Raw genomic sequence first — 24270 nt, 5'->3', positions numbered from 1 at the left:
GTTCCTTTCCTATTGTTTTCTCTCAGAATTGTAGGTGGCATGGGTGCCTGCTCATAGCCAATACACTGCTTTCCTCCTACAAACAAAACATCTCCTGTTTCCTCCTATAAGAAACAGAAATTAGAAGCTGATTATATTGAATTTCCTATTGGGATTTCTGCCTGGGCTTTATTAACTATCATCTGATTTCATTTAATTCTTACACACTGGTGTTTAGATAAAGACTCTCCCGGTCTAGGATGACAGAAGTTGGATTTTAAAAGGGGAAAGCATTATTTTTTATATTGATCTAGATCCTACCATAAAACCACAAAGTACTAATTAAATATTACATAATAATTTGATTTAAATAATTGGATATCTAAACCTCTCAAAAAGAGAAGTTTTATTTCTAAGGGAATCAAACAGTTTATAAAAATGAAGCTGATCCTTTAAAACATACCACCATATTGCATTGCTTCCCTTGTGTGGTCATTAGGAATTTGGATTCAGACTTCGCACCCTTTAGAAACATTGGCAATGCCTATAAAACCAGAAGGTTCTGATTCAAGGAGGGAAGAATTTCTTTATTTTATGTGGGCAAAATACATATGACCTAAACAATTTTGGTTTATACCCCAAAATAAAAAAAAAAAAAAAATTATTTTTTGCTGGGGAATGTGAGATAGGAAGTTCAAGTAAGACATGTGCTGAATTTGGAAATTAGAGTAGTTCAGTGAAAGATTGGGAACACAAATCTCACAACCAAATTATTTATTTTGACATGTAGGATGGTCCTTAATTTAGAAAATTATGCTATACTCTTCCTCCTCACTTTACACAACTCAGCAATTCACTACTGGTGTATAAGACACTGAGATATAAAATTAACTCTGACCTAGCTTCTAGCATCAGCTTTTAAAATCAGTCTTATTATTTCTTCAGAAATTCCTTATCTATGAAATGGGGGCTGGGCTGAACTTATAGTGAACCAGTGCAAAAATGTAAATAAGTGAAGAAAAAGACAAGATATTAAACCAAACAAATAGTCCTCCATAGAATTAAAAAACAAAGTGGGTAAAAATCACATAATATAAATTTATATCAGATTATTAAGAGGCATTGAGTGGTACTTATTTCACATAATAACATTAGTATAGCACTTCCTATAGGGAGAAGGCCAGCACTATTCTAAATGCTATAATTATCTCCATCTTACAGATGAAGACACTGAGAATTAAGTGACTTGTCTAAAGTAAGTGGATGAATCAGGAATGGAACCCAAGCAGTGTGGCTCTGGAATCTATGCTCCCTACCACCACAGAACATAGCCTTTCTGCATATTAGATTTCTAATTTTGTAGGGATGGGAATAATTTTGTCTAATGGACTTTGCCTTTTAGTAACAGAGTAAGTAGTATGGTTATGCTTCCTGTGCTCTTATCCTAGATCTCATTCCTTATAATTTTTTTCCTGAAAATATTAGAATTTAAAATATCTTTTCAAGGGAAAGAAAGAAAAATATCTCATCCAATCTTTCAGAATTACAGGAACCACATAGGAGAGAAGCAGAGTATAAAACAGGAAGGGCTGACAAACATAGCATGCAAAACTTACTCTGAAAAAAGTGCAGACCAACCAGGAACAAATCCAGGATCTCTACTAAACCATAGCAGAGCCATTAGAATGAAGAGGACCAAGGTCACAGTTTCTTGATACCTGTGGAAAAATTCCAACGGCATCATTTCTTATTTTCTAAGTCAGGACATTTGTAGAAACTCCTTGGGCTATTGTCAGGAGTGAGCTCAGTAGAACACTAAACACGGTAAGAGCTAGATGTGTCAATAATTTGAGAGCATCAGTGCAGTTTGAAAAAGCCCTTACTCCTCTTTGGGGTCTTTCAGCTTCTTTTCATTTTACCTGGCAAATTTTAGTTAGCAGGGTATGTGTTTTATCATGTTGAGTTATAGTCTGTAATCTCCATAGCTTAGCAAATTTGGGGCCCTAATCAAGTGTTATAAATATCTTGCAAGCAATTATGTGCTTGTTTGCTTTTCAACAGCTACTTGCAGTGTAAACAGCATTTCTCTCTTCTCTCTCCCTCTCTCTCTCTCTCTCTCTGTGTGTGTGTGTGTGTGTGTGTGTGTGTGTCTTACCTTATTGGCCCAAGCTTTTGGTATTCTTGCTTAATCACCTCAGCACAAGCTTTTTGTTGGACTGTTTTGGTTTTGCCACATTTGAACATCTCCTTAAAACTGCAAAGAATAATTAAGCCCGTAAACAAGAAATTCTTTTACTACCACCTTGCTGTAAGGAAGATATTTTTGCAAAACGTCGTCATCTTCATGCAATATGAATTTCCCTTCATGCGATATGAATCTACCTGTTAATAACAGGTATCTGTGCTTTTCACCTCTACCTCCATCTCCCTTTTTGAATGTCTTCTGTCTTTTCTGTTTTTGCCTGGTTTGCTCACTTTTTCATGTTCTATTTTCATTGCATATTTTCCGTGACGTCCTTTACCAATCTCTTCCTTTTTCCAAGTTATTTTGTACCATTGAAATTTTGCCATGTGCTACTTATCTCTAACTAACATTTTATTATGTACTGGATCTTATATATTTAAAATGTATTTATTGTGTATCTTGGTTGTTAATTGTTCCATGCATATAAGTTTTAGCCCACTAGTTAAATTATTTGAGGGCAGGGACAGTGACGTGATCATAGATGTTTTCTTTGGTCTGCTATCTCTGAACACTGCTACCTCTGAACATACAAAGTAAATACTTGACCCATCAATCCAGTAGTACCTTTGGCAAATGTATGAGACAGTTGGGGTCAGATCCATGAATTTTCACAAAGTATGCTAAACTTGAGTTTTACACTAGTGCGGGGACTGATCATGGTCAGAGACTAAGCCTAGTCTTAGAAGTAAAATAAACTCACCTTAAATACCATTTGACCCAGCATTCCAATTGCTTGGTATTTACCCAAAGGAATATAAGTCATTCTGTTATAATAATACATGCATGCATATGTTCACTGCAGCACTATTCACAATAGCAAAGACATGGAATCAACCCAAATGCCTATCAGTGATAGACTGGATAAAGAAAATTGGTACATATACACTATGGAATACTATGCAGCCACAACAAGGAATGAGATCATGTCCTTTGCAGGGACATGCATGGAGCTGGAAGTCATTATCCTCAGTAAACTAACACAGTAACAGAAAACCAAACACCGCATGTTCTCACTCATAAGTGGGAGCTGAACAATGAGAACACATGGACCCAGGGAGAAGAACAACACACACTGGGGCCTGTCAGGGGTGTGGAGGGAGGGAGAGCATCAAGATAAATAGGTAATGCACGCGGGGCTTAATATCTAGGTGATGGGTTGATAGGTGCAACAAACCATCATGGCACACGTTTGTCTGTATAACAAACCTGCACATCCTGCACATGTATCACGGAACTTAAGATAAAATTTAAAAAAGAAGTAAAACTCTATTACATTTTTTCTTTAAGTTTCTCTAGTCATATGTCCTAAAAGCACCCACAACATAATCTTCCTGTTTATTTCCAATAGTAACTGCCACTTTTTATCGTTTTCAGCTGCTTGTTTTAGTGATCTCTTTCCTTACTAATTTTCTGTCCTGAAGACCAGTGTCTTCAAAACGGAACAGTTTTTGTGAAATACTGTTCTAGATGTAGACTTTTTTAAAAATTCCTCCAGAGGAAGAATGAAATGAGAAAATGGCTAGATTCTTATGGATTATCTCTTGGAATGTTTGTGAGTAGCTCAGTTAGTTTACATTTTGTGTGAGTATAGACAGAAAGGACATTTTCTTCTGTAAAATAGCTGGGGCAAGCCTATACATTCATAATCACCCTCGTGCATACACCTCAATGCCTGAATGTGAGTGAATGGACAGTGCAACATTTATGATCAATTAGGAAATAATTGCTTTTTTGCAATCTCAGTTAAATTACTGACTAGTGTCAGTCTCAAACTTTTACCCCTTGTCATGACATAAATACTACTATTGTAAGAAACTAATCTATGGGCCACCTAGGGAGCAATCTGTAGAAGAGAAAATCATAGTTAAAGAAAGAGATGAGTCTCCTTAGAAACAATTTTCCACCTAGTACCTTGCATATGTAGTTTATCATTTTGGTTGCAGACAATAAATAGTTAAGTCGAAAGCCAAATTGGCTTTGCTACAAATGAAGGTTAATGCCTTCACAAAGGAACTGACAAAGCCTATGACAATGCATCAAACTCTCCATTTACATAAGTTCAATGGCACTGACAGATGAGCTCCTCTTCTCAGGTATGTTGGGGTCATTTATAATGGGTGAGTTAACTGTGTTAATAGCCAACACACAAATCAGAATGTATGCTAGTCTGCCAGGGGAGTGGCTGATAATTTCCATCTGTCAATCTAAAATCTCTGGAGGTAAACACCTTGGCAGACGGAAAAGGACACTGAAAAATTAGCTGGAGCATGAAGCTGTGCAGTGTCTAACAGATAGTGGACACCAAGGGGACTGTTTAAACACATCACTGATCATGATTTCCGGACTTTACCTAGTGTATGCATTTCATGGGATTTTGTTTTTCCTCATTGAGAGCACATTTCAATATATTTGCCTTTTATGTTCTTAATTTCTCCTTTTTAAGTGGTGTGCCATTTTAAAATAATGACAATGGTTGCATATATATTTTATAAAGTCATTAAATGTAGCAATGAAGAACCTGAGACTCTTTTGACTTGGGATTGCCATCTCCTGTATCCTGCATTGCTACCTGCACAATTGAATAGTCCCCAAAGGCTTGGATTTCCTGAAAGGGGCACTTAGTATGCAGCTGGCCTCTCCCCATTGATGCCCACCTGCTGAAGTCAGTGACATTCTACACATTTGCTTCAGCAGGAGGACTGCTACATGCTGCTCCCACAATCTGGATAGAATTATTTTTTAAATCATCAGTACCATCTTCTCACTACTAATAAAACCATGGCAATTCTAGAGAAAAAGCAGAAAGAGGAATCAAGAGGGGAGAATGTCAGTCCTCATATAACTAGGAATGGAAACCATGGCCACAGGCATGGAACCTCATCTGATTTCAGCATTTTTCTTTTCTTTTCTTTTCTTTCTTTTTTTTTTTTTTTTTTTTTTTTCACTTTTGTTCTTGTCACATAGGCTGGAGTGCAATGGTACAATCTTGGCTTACCGCAACCTCCGCCTCCCAGGACCAAGCTGACATTCTCCTGCCTCTTAGCCTCCTGAGGTTTGGATTACAGGCCTGCCACCATGCCCAGCTAATTTTTGTATTTTTGGTAGAGAAGGGGTTTCACCATGTTGGCCAGGCTGGTCTCGAACTGCTGACCTCAGGAGATACACCCTACCAGCCTCCCAAAGCATTTCGCTTTTCAAAGGAAATACGCATAGTTGGCTTCAGTCTCTCTGGTTTGATGAATAACATGCAGTTTTATTCATAGGTCCTTGAAATTATTTAAATAAAACCCCACAAAAATAAATTTGAGTTGTTTTGTTTTTCAGGAAAAAAAAATACTCAAGATTTGATATACAGCGACTTCAACTTTCTTTTAGGAGTATTGTTAAATGAGTAGAAATTACAGGCTGCATTTTAGATTTTGCTCTGGAGCCCTTTATAATTTTAAATGCTGGTTGTCATCTAAGTCATGTAACTCATTGGTACTTACGAACTACCAGCTTTGATCCCAGCCAAGATAATATTTTGAAGTTGTCTTTGAATGCGTATATTTGACATTTTAGTGGCATCAGTCGGTCTCCATTGGTCAACTTTTTTTTTTTTTTTTTTTACTTTGACATCTATGTGTTCAATTTAGGCCCAGATGTATTAGAATTATAGCCTTGGAAGGGATCTAACTGATTTTCTGGGTAAATTCTATCATCTTACAATTGAAGACACTGAGACTGAGAATGGGTCTGGACTTGTAATGATCCCTTATCTGACCTCTGAGAAGCTACAATTTTATTCCTGGTCTAGTAATTCCTAAAGCAATATTCTTTCCACGTAGAACATCCTCAGATCTTTATTGTACTTGGTATATTGAAAAGGATGTCAATTTTGGTGCTAGCATGATGCAGGAAGCCCTATTTGTCACAGTGTAAGTAGCTTGATAACCCAAGGAAATCCCCACATTAAACTAAGTGGAGGTGCAAGCCTTAAAATTCCCCTTTAACAAGCTGGACATCAGATTGAGTTATTTATGCCCTTCAATATCTTATCATCTTAGGACTCAAAGGGCACCTAGATGATTTGTTTTCTAATCTTTATTTATTTATGTGTTTATTTATTTATTTAAGACAGAGTCTCGCTCTGTCACCCAGGCTGGAATGCAGTGGCATGATCTCCACTCACTACAACCTCTGCCACCCAGGTTCAAGCGATTCTCCTGCCTCAGCCTCCTGAGTAGCTGGGACTACAGGTGCCAGCCACCACACCTGGCTATTTTTTGTATTTTTTTAGTAGAGATGGGATTTCACCATGTTGACCAGAATGGTTTGGATATCCTGACAATGTGATCCAACCGCCTTGGACTCCCAAAGTGCTGGGATTACAGGCGTGAGCCACCGTGCCTGGCCCTAATCTTTATTTTTATTTATTTTGTTTTTTGAGACAATTCTCTGTCGCCAAGGCTGTAGGGCAGTGGTGTGATCTCAACTCACTGCAACCTCCGCCCGGCAAGCTCAAGCAATCCTTCCACCTAGCCTCTTGAGTAGCTGGGACAAGAGGCGCACACCACCATGCCTGGATGGTCCTTTTAGGGGGGAGGTTTTTGTTGTTGTTGTTGTTGTTGTTGTTTGGGGGTTTTTGTTTGTTTGTTTTGGGTAGAGACAAGGTTTTGCTATGTTGTCCAGGCTGGTCTTGAACTCAGAGAGGATTGCACAAGCAATCCTCCCACCTTGGTCTTTCAAAGTGCTGGGATTATAGGCATGAGTCACTGCATCTGGCCCCTTTCTAATCTTTAATTAACTCTTCCACAGTCAGTATTATTTAAATGAGATTCAAGCTTATCCTTAAAATATGTGTTTGTGTGTATTAATTTTGTAGCCTGCATGGCATAGGGGAAAGAGCATCGGATAAGAAGCTAAGAACTAGGAACCTAGACACCTTTTTTTAGCCTATTACCATGAAATATTTACTTACTTGAATCCTAGGAAAAGCCACTGAAGCCAGATCCAGGATAAGAGTAGAATGATAAGAGCAGCCGGGAAGGAAAATGTAAACCATGATCCAAAGTTGAGGCAACGACAGTCAGGATAGCGTCTGTGTGAAAACATGGAGACATATTCAGGGAAGGAGAGACAGGTGGAATCATTTCAGATTGTAACAGGAACGCAGCAGTCCACTCCTTTCCTGTGTTGCTGTCCAAGAAGGAAGTCCTGGAATAGACTCATCATGAAGTAGAGTACTTTTACCCCTTATCTCCTGTCTTGATTCTGTAACTGCATAATTATCGCTGCATCCCATAAAAGCAAGAGTCGATATGTTTTGATTTTTGTTCTCTATATTTAATCTTTAAGGACGTGCTTGTGGAAAAAACCCAGCGCAGTGCTTGGTACTCATTAAATGCACAAGAAATAGGTGTTCATGAGGTGTGTGCGTTTTGTTGTCACTACTCAAATCATCAGTATATGAACAAGGAAACACACATAAGCAGAATTGGGAACGGGTGAAAATTAATGGGACTGAATGTCTGTTCCCATTTCACCTTGGTGACTAGAATTCTTGGCCCTGTGAAAGAACTCTGATCCAGCCCAAGTCATCTCCCAAGGCTGTTTTCCCCTCTGTTTCTTCTACCTCAAAGCACCGCAACCAGCGAACCAGGTATATGGTAGCTCTTTCTTCCTAGAACCAGGTGCTTTGGGGCACAGTCAAATGGAATAACTCTGAGCCAGATAAAAATAATTAAAAGTTCTGAAGAAATCAACAACTTTTCTTTTTATCTTACCTAGTTATTTTTCAACTTTTAAACTCACATAATAACAACAACAACAAAAGGTCAGACACTAGCACAGTTTCTTTGGTAACCTCACATTCATTGTTCTAAAATGTCTCATACCAAATAAATTCTTATATAGTCATCTATTTTATAACTATGGAGAAACAATAGGAAATTTGAGAAATAGTTGTCTTTACTTTTTTTCTAAAAGCAGTAACACAGAGATAAATTTGAAAATCTGAAAAACAAAGATATACAGAAGTAATGAAAACATTGTTAGCATATTTTAATATTCTTGAAGTCGTAAAATATGTAGAACTTTATAGAAATATAGATTTGCATTTTTTCTATTTGAATCATACTTTGTCTTTTATCATTTAAAAATCATGTAAGTAATAAAATATTTCATGTTATATCTATGTAGCAAATTTATTCACTTTAGAGTGTTTCTTTTCCTACTTTAAGATGGTTCTTAATAATAATGGGTCCTCAAAACTCTAGATTTCTAAGGTTTTCTATAATTTTCTTTGAGCTTATGAAAAGTTACTAATCTCCCTAGGCCCTACAATTATCTTTAGCAACTTGAGGATAATTTTTATCTACCTTGAAGAGATCCAAATATTAGCTTACATATTTATGCAATTAGAAAGTGACAAATGATAATTAAAGATGTTAGAAAATTGGCAGTGTGGTGAATGGAAAAATGCTTTATCACATCCATGAGGCTCTACTGAAAACTGTTCGTTTTTGAAAAATGTTTGTTGTCTCCAATTGGAAAATAAAGTAACGGGGGAAAAGCTGATTTCCCATTAACATTAGACTTGGATTACCGGATGACCTATGTTATTCTGTATACAACCTAACGACACTCAGGAATGCTGCTTGGATTAGGTTTAGACCCATGTCCTCAAGCCTAATTTCACTTTTCACCATCTGTGGCTCATATCTTGAAATCAGTATGCAGAGTTCTCTCTACCCACTGGAGAGAATCCTACAAAATGTATTTGACTGAAGACGGGCTTTTCAGAATTTTTGCCTGAAGGAATAGTTTCTTTAGAAAAATGAAAGCCTGAAAAAGTTAAACTTTGTTGTTTTGTTTAGTTTAATAGTATGGAAGTATATAAACAACCACATGGGACTATGCCTCTTTAATCATAACCTTTACCCTTATACCTAGAGTGAATATTTTGAGCAAATAAAGAAATGTATGGCATACTCTAAGGATTTTCTTTTGCTGTGATGTTCCTTTTCCCACTCTTTCTCATATCCTACAAGTAAAGAGACTTCAAACATGCGTCTAAAGCAAATACAGATTTCTTCTGTCATGAACTATGCTAAAAGATTTAATTCTGATGAAATCCTTTTCTTTTACCTAACACTGGTGTCTACCAAGTGCCAGGTGCTTTCCAAGCTACTGAGGACATAGTGGTGAATGAAATTGACCTGGTGCGGGCTCTCATGAAGTTTATGTTCAAGTAGAAAACACAGGCAATAAACAGGTAAACATATAACAAAATAGGAAATAAAGCAGAATGATATAATAAAACGTGATTAGGGGAAGGGGGAAATTTTACATAATGTCGTCAGAGAAGGTAACGTTTTAGATGAAACCTAAATAGCAAGAAGGAGCCAGTCATGTGAATAACTAGGAAACAGCATTCCAGACAGAGGAAATAGCAATTACAAAGTCCTTGAGTTAGGAATGAGTTTGTCGCACTTGTGGAGAGACAGGAGACCACTGTGGCTGTGGGTAGTGAGTTAAGGTGAGTGTGACATGAAAGAAGTAGTCAATAGGGATCAGATCATATATAACCTCGTAGCCAGTCTGAAAGAATTTGGATTTTGTTACAAATGCAATAAGGACTAATTGGAACATAGTAAGTTAGTAACGTGACATGATCTACTTAGTAATTGACCTAAAACAGATTGGCTCCTGGATGCATTCTCAGGATTGAAGGCAACAAGAGTGGAAACAGCGTGTGATGTTCAGGATGTGGTAGGCAGAGTTCCAAAATATGACCCAAATTCCTGCCGCCTAGTGTGCATGCCTTGTACAATCTCCTCTTCTGTGTGGGTAGAATCTGGGAATATGATGAGATATCACTCCTGTGATTAGGTTGCTTAGTGAAAAGAGTGAACGGATTTTTCTTAGGTAATCAGAGTCCCTATCAACTGATAGAGTTAATCAAAAGCACGAACTACCCTGGGTAGGCCTAACTTAATCAGGTGAGCCCTTAAAAGAGAGTTTCCTGCTGGCCTGAAGAAGCAAACGTCCTGTTGTCAGAGGACGGGGCCCTGTAGCAAGGGCCTGAGGGCAGCCTTTAGAAGCTGAGAGTGACCCCATGTCAACAACCAGCAAGAAAATGGACACCTCAGTAACTAAACTGCAAGGAACCAAATTCTCCTGACAACCTCAATGAGCTTGGAGGAATACCCTGAGCCCCTATCTAGGTTACAGGCCCAGTTGCCACCCTGCTGTCAGCCTGGTAAGATCCTGAGCAAGAGCCCAGCTAACCTTTGCCTGGAGTCTTTTTTAAAAAAATTCTTAAAATTTTTAATTTTTGTGGGTACATAGTTGGTGTATATATGTATGGGGTACCTGAGATATTTTGATAAAGGCATTCAATTTGTAATAATCATACCATGGAAATGGGATTATCCATCCCCTCAAGCATTTATCCTTTATGTTACAAACAATCCACTTATACTCTTTTAGTTATTTTTAAATATACAATTAAATTATTAACTATAGTCACCCTGTTGTCCTATCAAATACTAGGTGTTATTCATTCTTTCTGTTAATTTTGTACCCATTAACCATCTCCACCTTTCAGCCCACACCCTATTATCCTTCCGAGTCTTGGGTCACCATTCTTCTACTGTCTATCACCATTAGTTCATTTGTTTTGATTTTAGATCCCACAGATAAGCGAGAACATATAATGTCTTTCTGTGCCTGGTTTATTTCACTTAACATACTGACTTCCAGTTCCATTCATGTTGTTGCAAATGACAGGATCTCATTCTTTTTTTATGGCTAAACAGTATTCCATTGTGTATGTGTACCACATCTTCTTTATCCATCTGTTGATGGGCACTTAGGTTGCATCCAAATCATGGCTATTATTAATACACACAGTATTGCAACAAACATGGGAGTGCAGATATACCTTCCAAATACTGATTTTCTCTCTTTTAGATATATACCCTGCAGTGGGATTGCTGAATCACATGGTGGATTTATTTTAGTTTTCGAGGAACTTCTGAACTGTTCTCCATACTGGTTGTACTAATAATTTACATTCCTACCAACAGTGTATGAGGGTTCCCTTTTCTCTACATCCCCACCAGCATTTGTTATTGCCTGTCTTTTGGATAAAAGCCATTTTATCTGGGGTAAGATGATATCTCATTGTAGTTTTGATTTACATTTCTCTGATGATCAACAATTTTGAATGCCTTTTCATATGCCTGTTTGCCATTTATATGTCTTCTTTTGAGAAATATTCAAATATTTTGCCCATTTTTAATTGTATTATTAGATTTTTTCATATGGAGTTGTTTGAGCTCCTTATATATTCTGGTTATTAATAATTTGTTAGATGGAAAACTTGCAAATATTTTTCTCATTCCGTGGATTATCTATTCATGTTGTTGATTGTTTCCTTTGCTGTGCAGAAGCTTATTAACTCGATGTGATGCTATTTGTCCATTTTTGCTTTGGTTGCCTGGACTTGTGGGGTATTAGTCAAGAAATTTTTGCCCAGACCCATGTAGTAGAGAGTTTAATCAATGTTTTCTTGTAGTAGTTTCATAGTTTGAGGTCTTAGGCTTAAGTATTTAATTTATTTTGATTTCGTTTTTGTTTATGGCAAGAAATAAGGGTCTAGTTTTATTCTTCTGCATATGGATATCCAGAGTTCCCAGCACCATTTATGGATAAGACTGCTTTTTCCCCAGTATATGTTCTTGGCACCTTTATCAAAAATGAGTTCACTGAAGATGTATGGATTTGTTTCTGGGTTCTCTATTCTGTTCCATTGGTCTATGTGTCTGTTTTTATACAAGTACTATGCTGTCTTGATTACTATAGCTCTGCAGTATAATTAGAAGTCACGTAATGTGATTCTTACAGTTTTGATCTTTTTGCTAGAGATAGCTTTGGCTATTCTGGTTCTTTTGTAGTTCCATATACCTTTTAGATTATTTTTCTATTTCCGTGTAGAATGTCATTGACATTTTCATAGGGATTGCCTTGAATCTGTAGATTGCTTTGGGTAGTATGAACCTTTTAATTCTTATCCATGAACATGGAATATCTTCCCATTTCTTTGGTGTCCTATTCAATTTCTTTCATCCCTGTTTTATAGTTTTTATTACAGAGATCTATCACTTCTTTCATTAATTCTTAGGTACTTAGTTTTATTTGGGGCTGTCATAAATGGAATTACTTTTTAAAATTTCTTTTTCTGATTATTCACTGTTGGCATATACAAATGCTACTGATTTTTGTTTGTTGATTTTATATCCTGCAACTTCACTGAATTTGTTTATCAGTTATAATAGTTTTTTGGTGGAGTCTTTAATTTTTTTCCAAATATAAGATCATATCATCTGCAAACAAAGATACTTTGACTTTTTCCTTTCCAATTTGGGTTCCTTTTTAACTTTCTCTTCTCTGATTGCTCTAGCTAGAACTTCCAATACTATGTTGAATAACAGTGTTGAAAGTGGGCATCCTTTTCATGCTGCAGATCTTGAGGAAAATCTTTCGGTTTTTTACCCATTCAGTATAATACTAGCTGTGGGTCTGTCATCTGTCATATACAGCTTCTTCTTCTTCTTCTTTTTTTTTTTTCTAATGTTATGGTATTTTCTTTCTTTACAAATTTTTCGAGGGTTTTTTTGTGAAGGGATGTTGAATTTTATGAAATGCCTTTTCAGCATAAATTAAAATGATTATATAGTTTTTATCCTTCATTTTGTTGTTATGATGTATTATTACATTGATTTATTTGCATATGTTGACACATCTTTGCGTCCCAGGGATAAATGCCATTTGGTCATGATGAATGATCTTTTTAATGTATTTGTTGAATTCAGTTTGTTAGTATTTTATTGAGGATTTTTGCAACAATATTCATAAGGGATATTTCTCTGTAGTATCCTTTTATATGTGTCTTTGTCTGGTTTTGGTACCAAGGTAATACTGGACTCATAGCATTTGAAATTATTCCCTCCTGTATTTTTGGAATAGTTTGAGTAGGATTGATATTATTTCTTCTTTAAATATTTGGAAGAATTCAGCAGTGAAGTCATTGGGTCCCAGGCTTTTCTTTACTGGAAGAATTTTATTATGGCTTCAATCTCATTACTTGCTATTAGTTTGTTCAGGTTTCGGATTTCCTCATGGTTCAATCTTGATAGATTGTACATGTCTAGGAATTTGTCCATTTCTTCTAGGTTTTCTAATTTATTGGCATAGAGCTGCTCATAGTTGCTACTGATGATCCTTTGAATTTCTGCAGTATCAGCAACAATTACTTCTTTTTCATCTCTGATTTTACATATTTGGATCTTTTCTCTTGCTTTCTTAGTCTGGCTAAAGATTTGCCAATTTTGTTTAACTTTTTTTTAAAAAACAACTTTGTTTTCGTTGATTTTTGGTATTGTTTTCTTTATTTCAATTTAACTTAATTCTACTCTGATCTTTTCTTCTACTAACTTTGGGTTTGGTTTGCTCTTGCTTTTCTCGTTCTTTAAGATGCATCATTAAGTTATTTGAACTTTTTCTTTTTTTTTCTTTAATGTAGGCACTTAGAGCCATAAACTTCCCTCTTGGTACTGCTTTTTGCTGTATTCCATATATTTTGATATATTGTGTTTCCATTAACATTTGTTTCAAAAAAATTTTCAATTTCCTTCTGAATTTCTCTATTGACCCACTGGTCATTCAGGAGCATATTGTTTAATTTCCATATGCTTTTATAGTTTCCAAAATTCCTCTTGTATTTGATTATTAGTTTTACTCTATTGTGGTTAGAGAAGATGTTTGATATTATTTAAATTTTTTGAATGTTTTAAGACTTCTTTTGTGACCTAACATATGGTCTATCCTTCAGAATGGTCCATGTGCTGTGGAAAAGAATGTGTATACTGCAGCCACTTGATGAAATGTTCTGTAAATATCTGTTAGATCCTTTTGGCCTATAGTGCAGATTAAGTCCAATGTTTCTTTGTTGACTTTCTGTTTGGAAGGTCCATCTAATGCTGAAGGTGGGGTGTTGAAGTCTTTAGCTATTATCTCTCTCTCTCTACCTCTCTCTCTCTTTAGCTCTAATAATATCTGCTTTATATATGTGGGAGCTCTCATGTTGGTTGCATATATATTTACAACTATTATATCCTCTTGCTGGATTGACCCCTTTATCACTATATAGTGACTCTTCTTATACTTTTTGTCATGAAATCTATTTTGCCTGATATAGGTATAGTGACTCCTGCTCTTTTTTGGTTTCCATTGGCATGGAATATCTTTTTCTATCTCTTTATTTTCAGTCAACTCGTGTCTTTATTGGGTAAGTGTGTTTCTTGTAGGCAACTGTCCAATAGATCTTGCTTTTTATCCATGTAACCACTCTCTGTCTTTGGATTGGAGAGTTTAATCCATTTATATTCAATGTTACTACTGATTAGTAAGGACTTACTCTTGCCATTTTGTTATTTGTTTTCTAGTTGTCTTGTGGTCTTTTCTTTTATCTCTACTTCGTTCACTAAAAGGAAGCTTTTAGTCAAGGTGAGTTTCTCTAGTGATATGGTTTAGTTTCTTGCTTTTTATTTTGTACTTATACAGTGAGGCTTGATGTTCTAATGTACTATGGCTCAGCTAGCACTCAAATCACAAGACATAGTCCTTTCCGCTCTCCCTCCTCTTTCTGAAGGCAGTGAAAGCTCACCCTGTGTCCACTGCCACCACAGATCCATGGGGAGCATTGCCAAACCACCACTGATGTTCCCTTAAGGTCCAAGGGCTCTTCAGTCAGCTTGTGTGAATACTGCCTGGCCTGGGACTCACCTTTCAGGGCAGTGGGCTCCCCCTCCTTCCCAGGACAGGTCCATAAATGCCATCCAAGAACCAAGTCAAGGAATCAGAGACCTTAAGAACCTGCTTGGTGCTCCACCCCTGTGGCCAAGCTGGTACCTAAAGTGCAAGCCAAAGTCCCCTTTACTTTTCCCTCTGCTTTTGTCAAGCAGCAGGAGTCTCATCCCATAGCCCTCACAGGTAAGAATGCACTGATTCTCACCTGAAGCCAGCATCTCTTAAAGAGAGCTTTTTTTTTTTTTTTTTTTTTTTTTTAGATAAAGTCTCACTCTGTTGCCCAAGCTGGAGTGCAGTGGCGTGATCTTGGCTCACCACAACCTCTGCCTCCCAAGTTCAAGTGATTCTCCTGCCTCAGCCTCCTGAGTAGCTGGGACTACAGACCTGTGCCACCATGACCAACTAATTTTTGTATTTTTAGTAGAGATGGGGTTTCACTATGTTAGCTAGCCTGGTCTCGAGCTCCTGACCTCGTGATCCGCCCACCTCAGCCTCCCAAAGTGCTGGGATCACAGGCGTGAACTACCACGCCTGGCTGACGAACAGCTCTTTAGTTAACAGGTGATGCATCCTCCCAGGACTGAGTCTTTTCCTTCAAGACAACAGATTTCATTCTGGCCCAGGGTGTCTAGAAATGTTGTCCCAAAACTAGGGCCTGGAAAGGGGGCCAGTGCCCTAACTTGCTGTGACTGAGCTGGTATACAAGATGCAAGACAAAGTCCTCTCCACTCTTCCCTCTCCTCCCTTCTCCTCTCCTCGAGCAGTAGGAAAGAGTCTTTTTCTTGGAGCTGCAATCTGTGCAACCGGGAATTAGTGAAGAGATGATGTCAGGACTCCCTTAGCTGCCCTGTCTGGTGTCCCAGTAGACTACATTCCCCCAACACAAGTCCTCTGCCTCTAGGCCCAGTTCAGCACTAGGAGATGCCTAGGAGTTGTAGTTTTTGTGACCTAGACTTCCTTTCATGTTTATTTTTGGACCCAGAACACTTTAGCCTGCAGTGGTGAGGGTTGTGGGAAGTCAAGTTCCAACTGCTGGGATGGGCACTTCTTCTCTGGCTAGGGCTGGTTTAAATGCTCTCTCAGTGTGTGGGCATCTGCTGAGTTTGGTCCAGTTTTTCTTTCTGCTATGACAGGGCGGCACTGATTTCAATGCCTCACAATTGCTTTCCCCCACCCCTCCCCATAGCACAAGAATGTTCTCTGCAACATGCTGCCACTGCCAGGGAATGAGGGAGGGGCAGCATCTGTGATTTTAGACTGTTTTCTCTACCTCTTCAGTGCCTCTTTCAATGATATGAAATTAAAAAGAGCTACTGTGAGTGCTCACCTGATTTTTGGTCCTTATGAAGGAGCTTTTCTGTGTGTAGATAGATGTTAAATTGGTGTCCTTGCATGGGGTACTATCCACGGAGCCTTCTATTCCACCATCTTGCTCTGCCCCTTTCTGCCTGAACTGTTGACCCACAAAAATAATGAGATAATAAATGTGTGCTGTTTTAAGCCACTAAGTTGATTGCCATTTGTAAGGTAGCAGTAGAAGAGGAATACACAGGGAAACCTATTAGAAGACAAAGAAAGTTCCTCTGAAGTAGGGTAGAGTGGAGTAGATTTTAGTTTACATGTGAAGATAAACATAAGGCAATAGATTTTATATATACTTGGAATAAAACATAGGAAATAGAGAAAAGATGTCATTATGTTGAAATGGTGAAGTCTGAGGGGAGGTCGGGTTGGCAGGAGGGCAGGGGAGAGGTGGCAGATCATGCATGCTGGAGGTGGCAGATCAAGCATGCTGTTTGGGGATGTGATGACTTGATATGTCCCTCAGTTTTCGAAGTGGTCATGTTGGAATGCAGCTGGATAAATAAGTCTGAAATTCAGAGCAGAGGGCAGGGATAGAGATATAAAATTGGTAGTTATCAGCACATAGGTGGTATTACAAACATAGAAATGAGTCTGATAATCTGAGGAGTAATGGAGATTTAGAAGCGAAGTGCTTCTCTTGGGGCACTGTTAGTTTTAGAAGTTAGGTAGAAAGTAGGAATGAGCAGATGAGCTAAGCACTTTTAATTTTATCAAAAATCCTGTGAAGAAAGCATTAAATTTTTATTTTACACAGGAAGAAACTGAGTCCTAGGGGGCTAAGTGGATTGCTCAAAGTCAGATTGTGTAATCAAACTGTATTTTTAACCCAGGAGGAGTTTAAAAAACAACCTCTGTCCATTAAACCACCATATCCTCAATTTCAGCCCCCAGGTAAAAAGAGAAAATACCATATATATTACAAAACATTCACAGGCTGGAGTACAGGCTTCATGTTTTCGTGGCATTTTAAAACAACTGTAGAAATGATGCCCCATAACACGGAGATGTGCTTTGACCTAAAGCACATTTATGCATCAAGGTTGACTCTTAGGAAGAGTCATTGTCACTGCATGTAACTTATATGTTATATGCAACTTATGCCCCACTGAAAAACAAATAACTTTAATACCGAGGGAATACCCAGAACATAGCTTCAAAAGAATGAATGTAGTCTTGGAAATTTATAACCTTGGAACAGATTTTGGGCATTAAGGGTCACAGTATGCTAGTGTCCACACCAACTATAGACCTTTTGACTGAAGTCAGTTTTGATTATCTCTGAGATAAAGCTACCTTTCCATTTTGTATGTGTGTACTTCCAGAGGATTTTCCTCAAAATATTAAATATTTATCATTCATGATCCAGGCCGAGATTTTTAACAGCAATGGCAAAAGTAGAGCAGTGGCAATAACAATAGCTAACCTTATTGACAAGTTACTATGTGCCAGACCCTCTGCTAGAGCCACATGTGTATTATGGCATTTAATTATTTCAGTAATGTTGTGAGTTCTAGTATCATCCCCATTTTACAGAAAAGGAAACTGATAGTCACAGAAGTTAAGCTAATATATGGTGGGCTTGAAATCTGAATTGAGGTCTAAGTTCAAACTCTGCCATGTTAAAATTTCTTCCATAGTATTTACCGGAGGAATTATTACTGAGAAGTATATATTGCTTATTTCTGCAGGAAAAAATCATAGTAATCTTTGAAAGTGGTTATTGCTAGGTAGTTGTTCCTCATATGTGAGGGGGAGTGGTTCTAGCAACCCCCACAGTTACCACAATCTAGAAATACTCAACTCCCGAAGTCAGTATAATCCCCATGTATATACATGAAAAGTTGAACCTCTGTGTCCACGGGTTCCACAGCCCTCAAATACTGTATTTTTGATCTGTGTTTGGTTGCAGATGTGGAACCTGTGGATATGGAGGGCCAACAGCATTTTTTGAAACAAATCTTCATATGAGCAAACCCATGCAGTTCAAACCTGTGTTGTGCAAGGGTCAACCATAATAAGTTTATCTTCTTACTCTCTAACTAGTGATGTAAAACACAGTTAGCAACAGTGACTGTGTTGATCATTGATAATACAGCTTTCATCCAACATGCTTTCCCTACCCGTAGATTTCACAGCTGATATCTATAAACTAAAAAATGTAATTTGGTAATCAGCAAGGTGTGAAATTTTTTTGTGATAATCTTCCATTCTTTATCCAGTAGATCTTTTGTGTGTATGCTTAACCAATAGCTGTTGTATTTATTTGATGAGATTGATGCATCAAAACCACTCTACCATGAAAGTAGTAATAGTCTCTAATAATATTTCCCTTCATAGGTTTGTTTTGATACTAAAAGATTATTCAGCTATTTAGATGATTCCCAAGAATAATTAGTACTTCATTATGTCTTAATACAGTTCATCTCTACTGATGTTTATTGATCACTGATACGGTTTGGATGTTTGTTCGCTTCAAATCTCATGTTAAATTTATGTTCATTAACGTTGAAAGTGGGACCTAGTGAGAGGTGTTTGGGCCATGTGGGCGGATCCCTCATGAATGGCTTGGTGCCCTCCCTGTGGTAGAGTTCACAGGAGATCTGCTTGTTAAAAAGAGTCTGGGGTCTCTCCCCTGTGTCTCTTGCTTTCTTGCCATGTGATTCCCTTTTGTCTTTGCTATGACTGGAAGCTCCCTGAGGACCTACCAGAAGCTGAGCAGATGTTGGTGTCATGCTTGTGCAGCCTCAAGAACCATTAGCCAAAATACACCTCTTTTCTTTATAAATTACTCAGTCTCAGGTGTTCCTTTATAGTAGCACAAAACCGACTAATGAAATCACCTACTTGTATCATTTATGGGCTAATAGAAGAATAGGATAATGATTCGTTCAGCCATTACAAGCTTGTAATTTTCAAGGGTGGTGGTGTAATCCTTAATGTGCATGTGTGAATAAGACAAGCTCATGGAAGAGTAAACATAGGTTATGATTTTTAAAAGGAATGAAAATGGTGGTTAAGAAATAACAGAACAGAGGGCCAAATGGTATTGAATCCACAAAAGTAGAGAAAGAGGTTGACAGAGTTAGCTGGTGTGGGGTCCCCTAGTTCCCTCTGCTTCCTTTCTGAGTCCTGACTGAAAATTAGAGTGCCTTGACCTCTGTGTGACCCAGCCATCTGCAGATTATTTCCGCCTGCAGATTATTTCCCCCTGCAGGCTTGAACCCAAACTGGGGACTTGAACATTCCCAGGCACTAATAAATGTATCTAGGTTTACTAAAAAGAAATTGGCCCTGGCCCCAAGCCAAATTCCTTAAACTTTACGCTCTGATCCCCTTGAAGTGGGTGCACCCAGGTGGAACGTTCCTTTTCTCTCATTGTTCCTCTAGAGGATTGCACTCTGTAAGTTCCCCTAACATATGCTTTGTACCAATCACCCTGGTATTTCATTCTTCTTTCTTTGGAATCTCAATTAGCCCCATCTCAGGACTGTTTGGGCATTCGCTTGTGGAAATTCCCCAGCTGTGGCTTTTGAGGCAACTCCAGCGAAGGGTTCAATGGAACAAAATGGCTGATTTTTCAAGAACCAGAGTAGGAAGTAATAGCTTAATTGCAAGATAGTATTTATTGACAGTAGTGTTAGAAAATGTTAGTTGATGACTGGAAGAATGTATCAGTGGAACAAAGTGGGATAAGAATCAGGTAGAGAGCATTAAGCAAACAGGATTTTCTTTATGGAAGAGCCAATGAAAACCTAATGAATTTGTATAATTACAACAAGAGGTGGTAGAACAAAGACTATTTCCAGAATACCCTGTTGCAAGGATTTATTAAAGCTAATGGTGAATTAATCATAGGGGAGTGTAGGAATTTAAGAATTTAGGTGCCACCGCTACTACTAGATTCTAAGAATCAGAATGTCAGAAATATTTCATACTTTATAAATATCAGCCATCATCCTACATGCCTCTCTTCTACTACTGTACAAGCCCTGACTCATCCTCCATTTTGAAAATGGTCTTCTGGCTTTCAAAATACCATATGCTTCTGATACTTCTCCTACCTCGATTAATTTTGCTCATCCTCTTCCTTGTCAATATTTCCTAAGAGTCTATCCATGTCTCAATTATTTTAACATTTTTTCCTACATGACCATTTTCATGCTCAAAAAATTACTATTTGCCATATAGAGAGACACTCAAATTTATAACGAACTCAAATGATGCATTTGCAAATGATTGCTGAAAATCACTTTGTGGATAGGTTCTCAGCAGGCATTTCAATGTGTCCAAATTCAAATTTATTAATTTCTCCAGTGAACCTGCACCTTCCCATGTCTTCTCAAGAAGTTCATGGCATCACTATCTATCTGACCTTATGGACAAAAGTCCCCAGAGTTGCCCTAACCCCTCCTTACACTTAAATTCTCATATCTAATTACTTACAACCTTCTGACTTTGCAGTGTCTTGAGTCCAAATCCTCCTATCACTTCACAACTAGCCTAGTTCTGCCTTTCATCGTTTGTTGGCACTTTGATCACAGACTCCTAATTGGTTTCCTGTCTCCAGACTTCTATAGTGGCAATCTAATACTGCTATTCTAAACTATGCAAAACAAAACAAAAACAGTTACAGACTTTTTGGTACTTTGATTTAATGAATTATCTTCATTTGTTTTCTCCATAAATGTGGTGTTTGCCTCTTTTAAGATTATTCCAAGTCATATGGACACATTTTCTGTAGTAACCAAGGTATGTGGGACATAGCTACAGCCCTCTTTTAGGACACACCTTCTGTGATGTTTCTAGGAAGGTAACTTTTAAGGAGGCAGCCTTAAGGGTCTGGCTGGCTTTGGTTTTGGTCTTCAATCTGCTAAACTGAACCTCAACTTTCTCAACTCTAGTAGTAACAATAACCAACATTTATTTTATTTTATTTATTTATTTTGAAACGGGTCTCACTCTGTCACCTGGGCTGGAGTACAGTGGTGCAATCTCAGTTTATTGCATCCTTTGCCTCCTGGGCTCAAGCCTCCTTCCACCTAAGCCTCCCGAGTAGCTAGGACTACAGGTGTGCACCACCATACCAGCTAATTTTTGTATTTTTATAAATACGGGGTTTTGCTATGTTGCCCAGGCTCATCTTGAACTCCTGAAATCAAGCCATCTACCCAACTTGGCCTCCCAAAGTGCTGGGGTTACAAGTGTGAGCCAACACACCTGGCCAACCAACATTTATTCAGCCCATGCTTTGTCCTAGGCACTAAGTGCTAATTATTTTATGCAAAACTCAAAACAATCCTCTAAGAGAGAGATCATATTATTTTCCTCATTTGTTTGGAAAGGCAACAGGCTTTGAGAGTTTAATAATTGTCCAAAGTCACCTAGCTGGTAAGTGAAAGAGTTGAGGTTTGAACACAGATGTTTTAACTCCTGAGTGTAGGCTTTTAATCACTGACTATATACCACTTCTATAGCAAGGATATCCAGGATATAGGTACACTATAATGCATGTAAATTATCTGGCATGGACTCAATACATCTCTCTATCTTCTCACCTATAGGTAAAAAAAAAAATACTTCTACATTTTTACATTTTAATTTTTTTTCTCATATTTATGTTTTGTCTAGACAATCAGATGAAATATTCTTCCTGGCAGGTTTTATTTCTTGCATTGTACAAAATAAGTCAAAACTGTGCATTGCACATTGTCAATTCTCAAGAAATGCTTATTAATTGAATGAATGAATGAAGGTCTGTTTTTATGTGTATTGAATAACTTTTAGCTTTCTCAGAATTCATTGTTTTTGTTTGCTTTATGTAAAAAGGAACACAAAATACATTTTAAATATCATTATATATACATTATATATAAAAAGATTTTATATGAAACATTATATGTATATCAAAAGAATAGAAATATAAGGCTTCAAAATACGTTATATAATTTCTTCCTCCAAAAGTTTATTTGTAAGATGGCACCTTTCTGTAAATGTCAATGGTATGAAGCCATTAACTCTGAGGTTTCATGCATCCTTTGGAGCTGGCAAGGCTCCAAAATGAAATTGTTCAAAAGGATCATTGGTATTACTCTAAAAGTTTACAAGTAGTATCAGGAGGAAAAGGTGGCATTATGTATTTTAAGCTTCTATAATATTTTCCATTGAAATTTAATGCATTCCATTTTATTATTGCTTTGAAATGCTACCGTGTTGTAGGGCCAAAATTTAAGCAAAATTTTAATAAATACCTCACTTGTTTAATACTATCAATTATATTTTTTTCACATAAGGTTATTTTCCCTTCTATTCTGGTATTTTGTATCATAAAGGAATTCTTTGAATTTTTTCCAGTTTGCATATAATTTCTAATATAAAGACAACCTTTTGAAGACAAACAATATTATGTTTCAAAGTATATTTTAAGCATTCTCTAAATTTAAAGGACTTTTTGGCCGAATCCCCATGATTAGGAGAAGTAGAAGATTAGATAACTAGTGAAAATAGTTACTAAAACCTTTTGCTTAAAGTGCTATAATGCTCTTAATCTGTCATTACAAATGGATTAGTGCATCCAATAAATCAAGGGAAAAGTTAAACAAAATTTGGTTGATATACTCTGCAAGATCACAAAGACCAAAACAACCTCAATATTAATTACATTGACTGTATCAACTGCTTTCATGGGAATGATGGAAACCACCAGTTCTCTAATATCAACAAAAATAAAGCATAAGAATTTGGTCTAGATATTAGAAAAAGAAATTCACAGAGGGGAACTAAGATGTGGAACCTCTTCCCTTGGAGAATTCGTGACAAAGGATATAAGTCATTTTAAAAACGATGTCAGATGCATTTCCTGTCTTGAATTAGGGGATCAGTTGGATAAGTCTTCACTGGTACTGTGAATTTCTGAAGCCTCTCATTTATAAATCAAAAGCCTTTTAAGGTTTTCTAAATCAGTAGTTGGAGTGTACATGATGGATGTGCATTCATAGAAACGATACTCTTGGAGGTCTGTGTAATATTGATCCTAAACTCCTATACCAGTGTTCTTTGAACACAAACACCCATTCTTTCTAGAATGGAGATTGACATTTTTTGAGTCTTGGATTTCTTAGCGAATCTATGCATGCACAACACTTTGCAAATAATTTCAGAAAATTCCTAGAGTCTATGAATCTACTTCGCGGAGCGTGGTTCTCCTGCCTCTGAACTCTAATTTTTCTGTGAACTCAAATCCTGTTCCTACGCTTTCTCAATCCTATCTTCTTGAAATTCTGGTTATTATCTGTTCTTTTAGTAGAACCAGTCCGAGTGCTTATATGACACCATGGACTTTCATACTATTGTTTCAATGATACTTACATAGTGCAAAATATTTTTACTTAGTTTACTTTATGCAATTCTCACAATAACCCTAAGAACTATGACGATTTTACATATGAAAAAAATAAGTCTTGGGAGAATCATGGACCTTTTTGTTGTTGTTAAATTCACAATGTGGCCAGGTGCAGTGGCTCATGCCTGTAATCCCAGCACTTTGGGAGGCAAGGCAGGTGGATCACTTGAGATCAGGAGTTTGAGACCAGCCTGGCCAACATGACAAAACTCCATGTCTACTAAAAATACAAAAATTAGCTGGATATTATGGTGCATGCCTATAATCCCAGCTACTCAGGAGGCTGAGGCACGATAATCACTTGGCGAAAGTTGCAGTGAGCTGAGATTGCACCAAATGTCCTCCAGCCTGGGCGACAGAGTGAGACTCTGTCTCAACAAAACAAATAAGTAAGTAAAATAATTCACAGTGTAAGTACCTGCAAATT

General features: G+C 37.4%; 1 protein-coding gene across 1 annotated transcript in view; it reads right to left on the bottom strand.

Moving 5' to 3' along the window:
• The window catches only part of SLC13A1 (solute carrier family 13 member 1), a 90728-nt gene that overhangs the window by 13236 nt on the left and 53222 nt on the right, over positions 1-24270 (bottom strand). Inside the window, exons 8-10 of the mRNA XM_003896523.4 lie at positions 7185-7304; positions 2135-2233; positions 1596-1697 (exon numbers count right to left, since the gene is read on the bottom strand). Coding sequence (XP_003896572.2) covers positions 1596-1697; positions 2135-2233; positions 7185-7304 — 321 coding nt within the window. The remainder of the gene's footprint in view (positions 1-1595; positions 1698-2134; positions 2234-7184; positions 7305-24270) is intronic.

This window comes from Papio anubis, chromosome 4 (assembly GCF_008728515.1).
Source record: "Papio anubis isolate 15944 chromosome 4, Panubis1.0, whole genome shotgun sequence".
In the NCBI taxonomy this organism is placed as follows: domain Eukaryota; kingdom Metazoa; phylum Chordata; class Mammalia; order Primates; family Cercopithecidae; genus Papio; species Papio anubis.
This window is presented reverse-complemented; position numbering and strand designations above follow the sequence as displayed.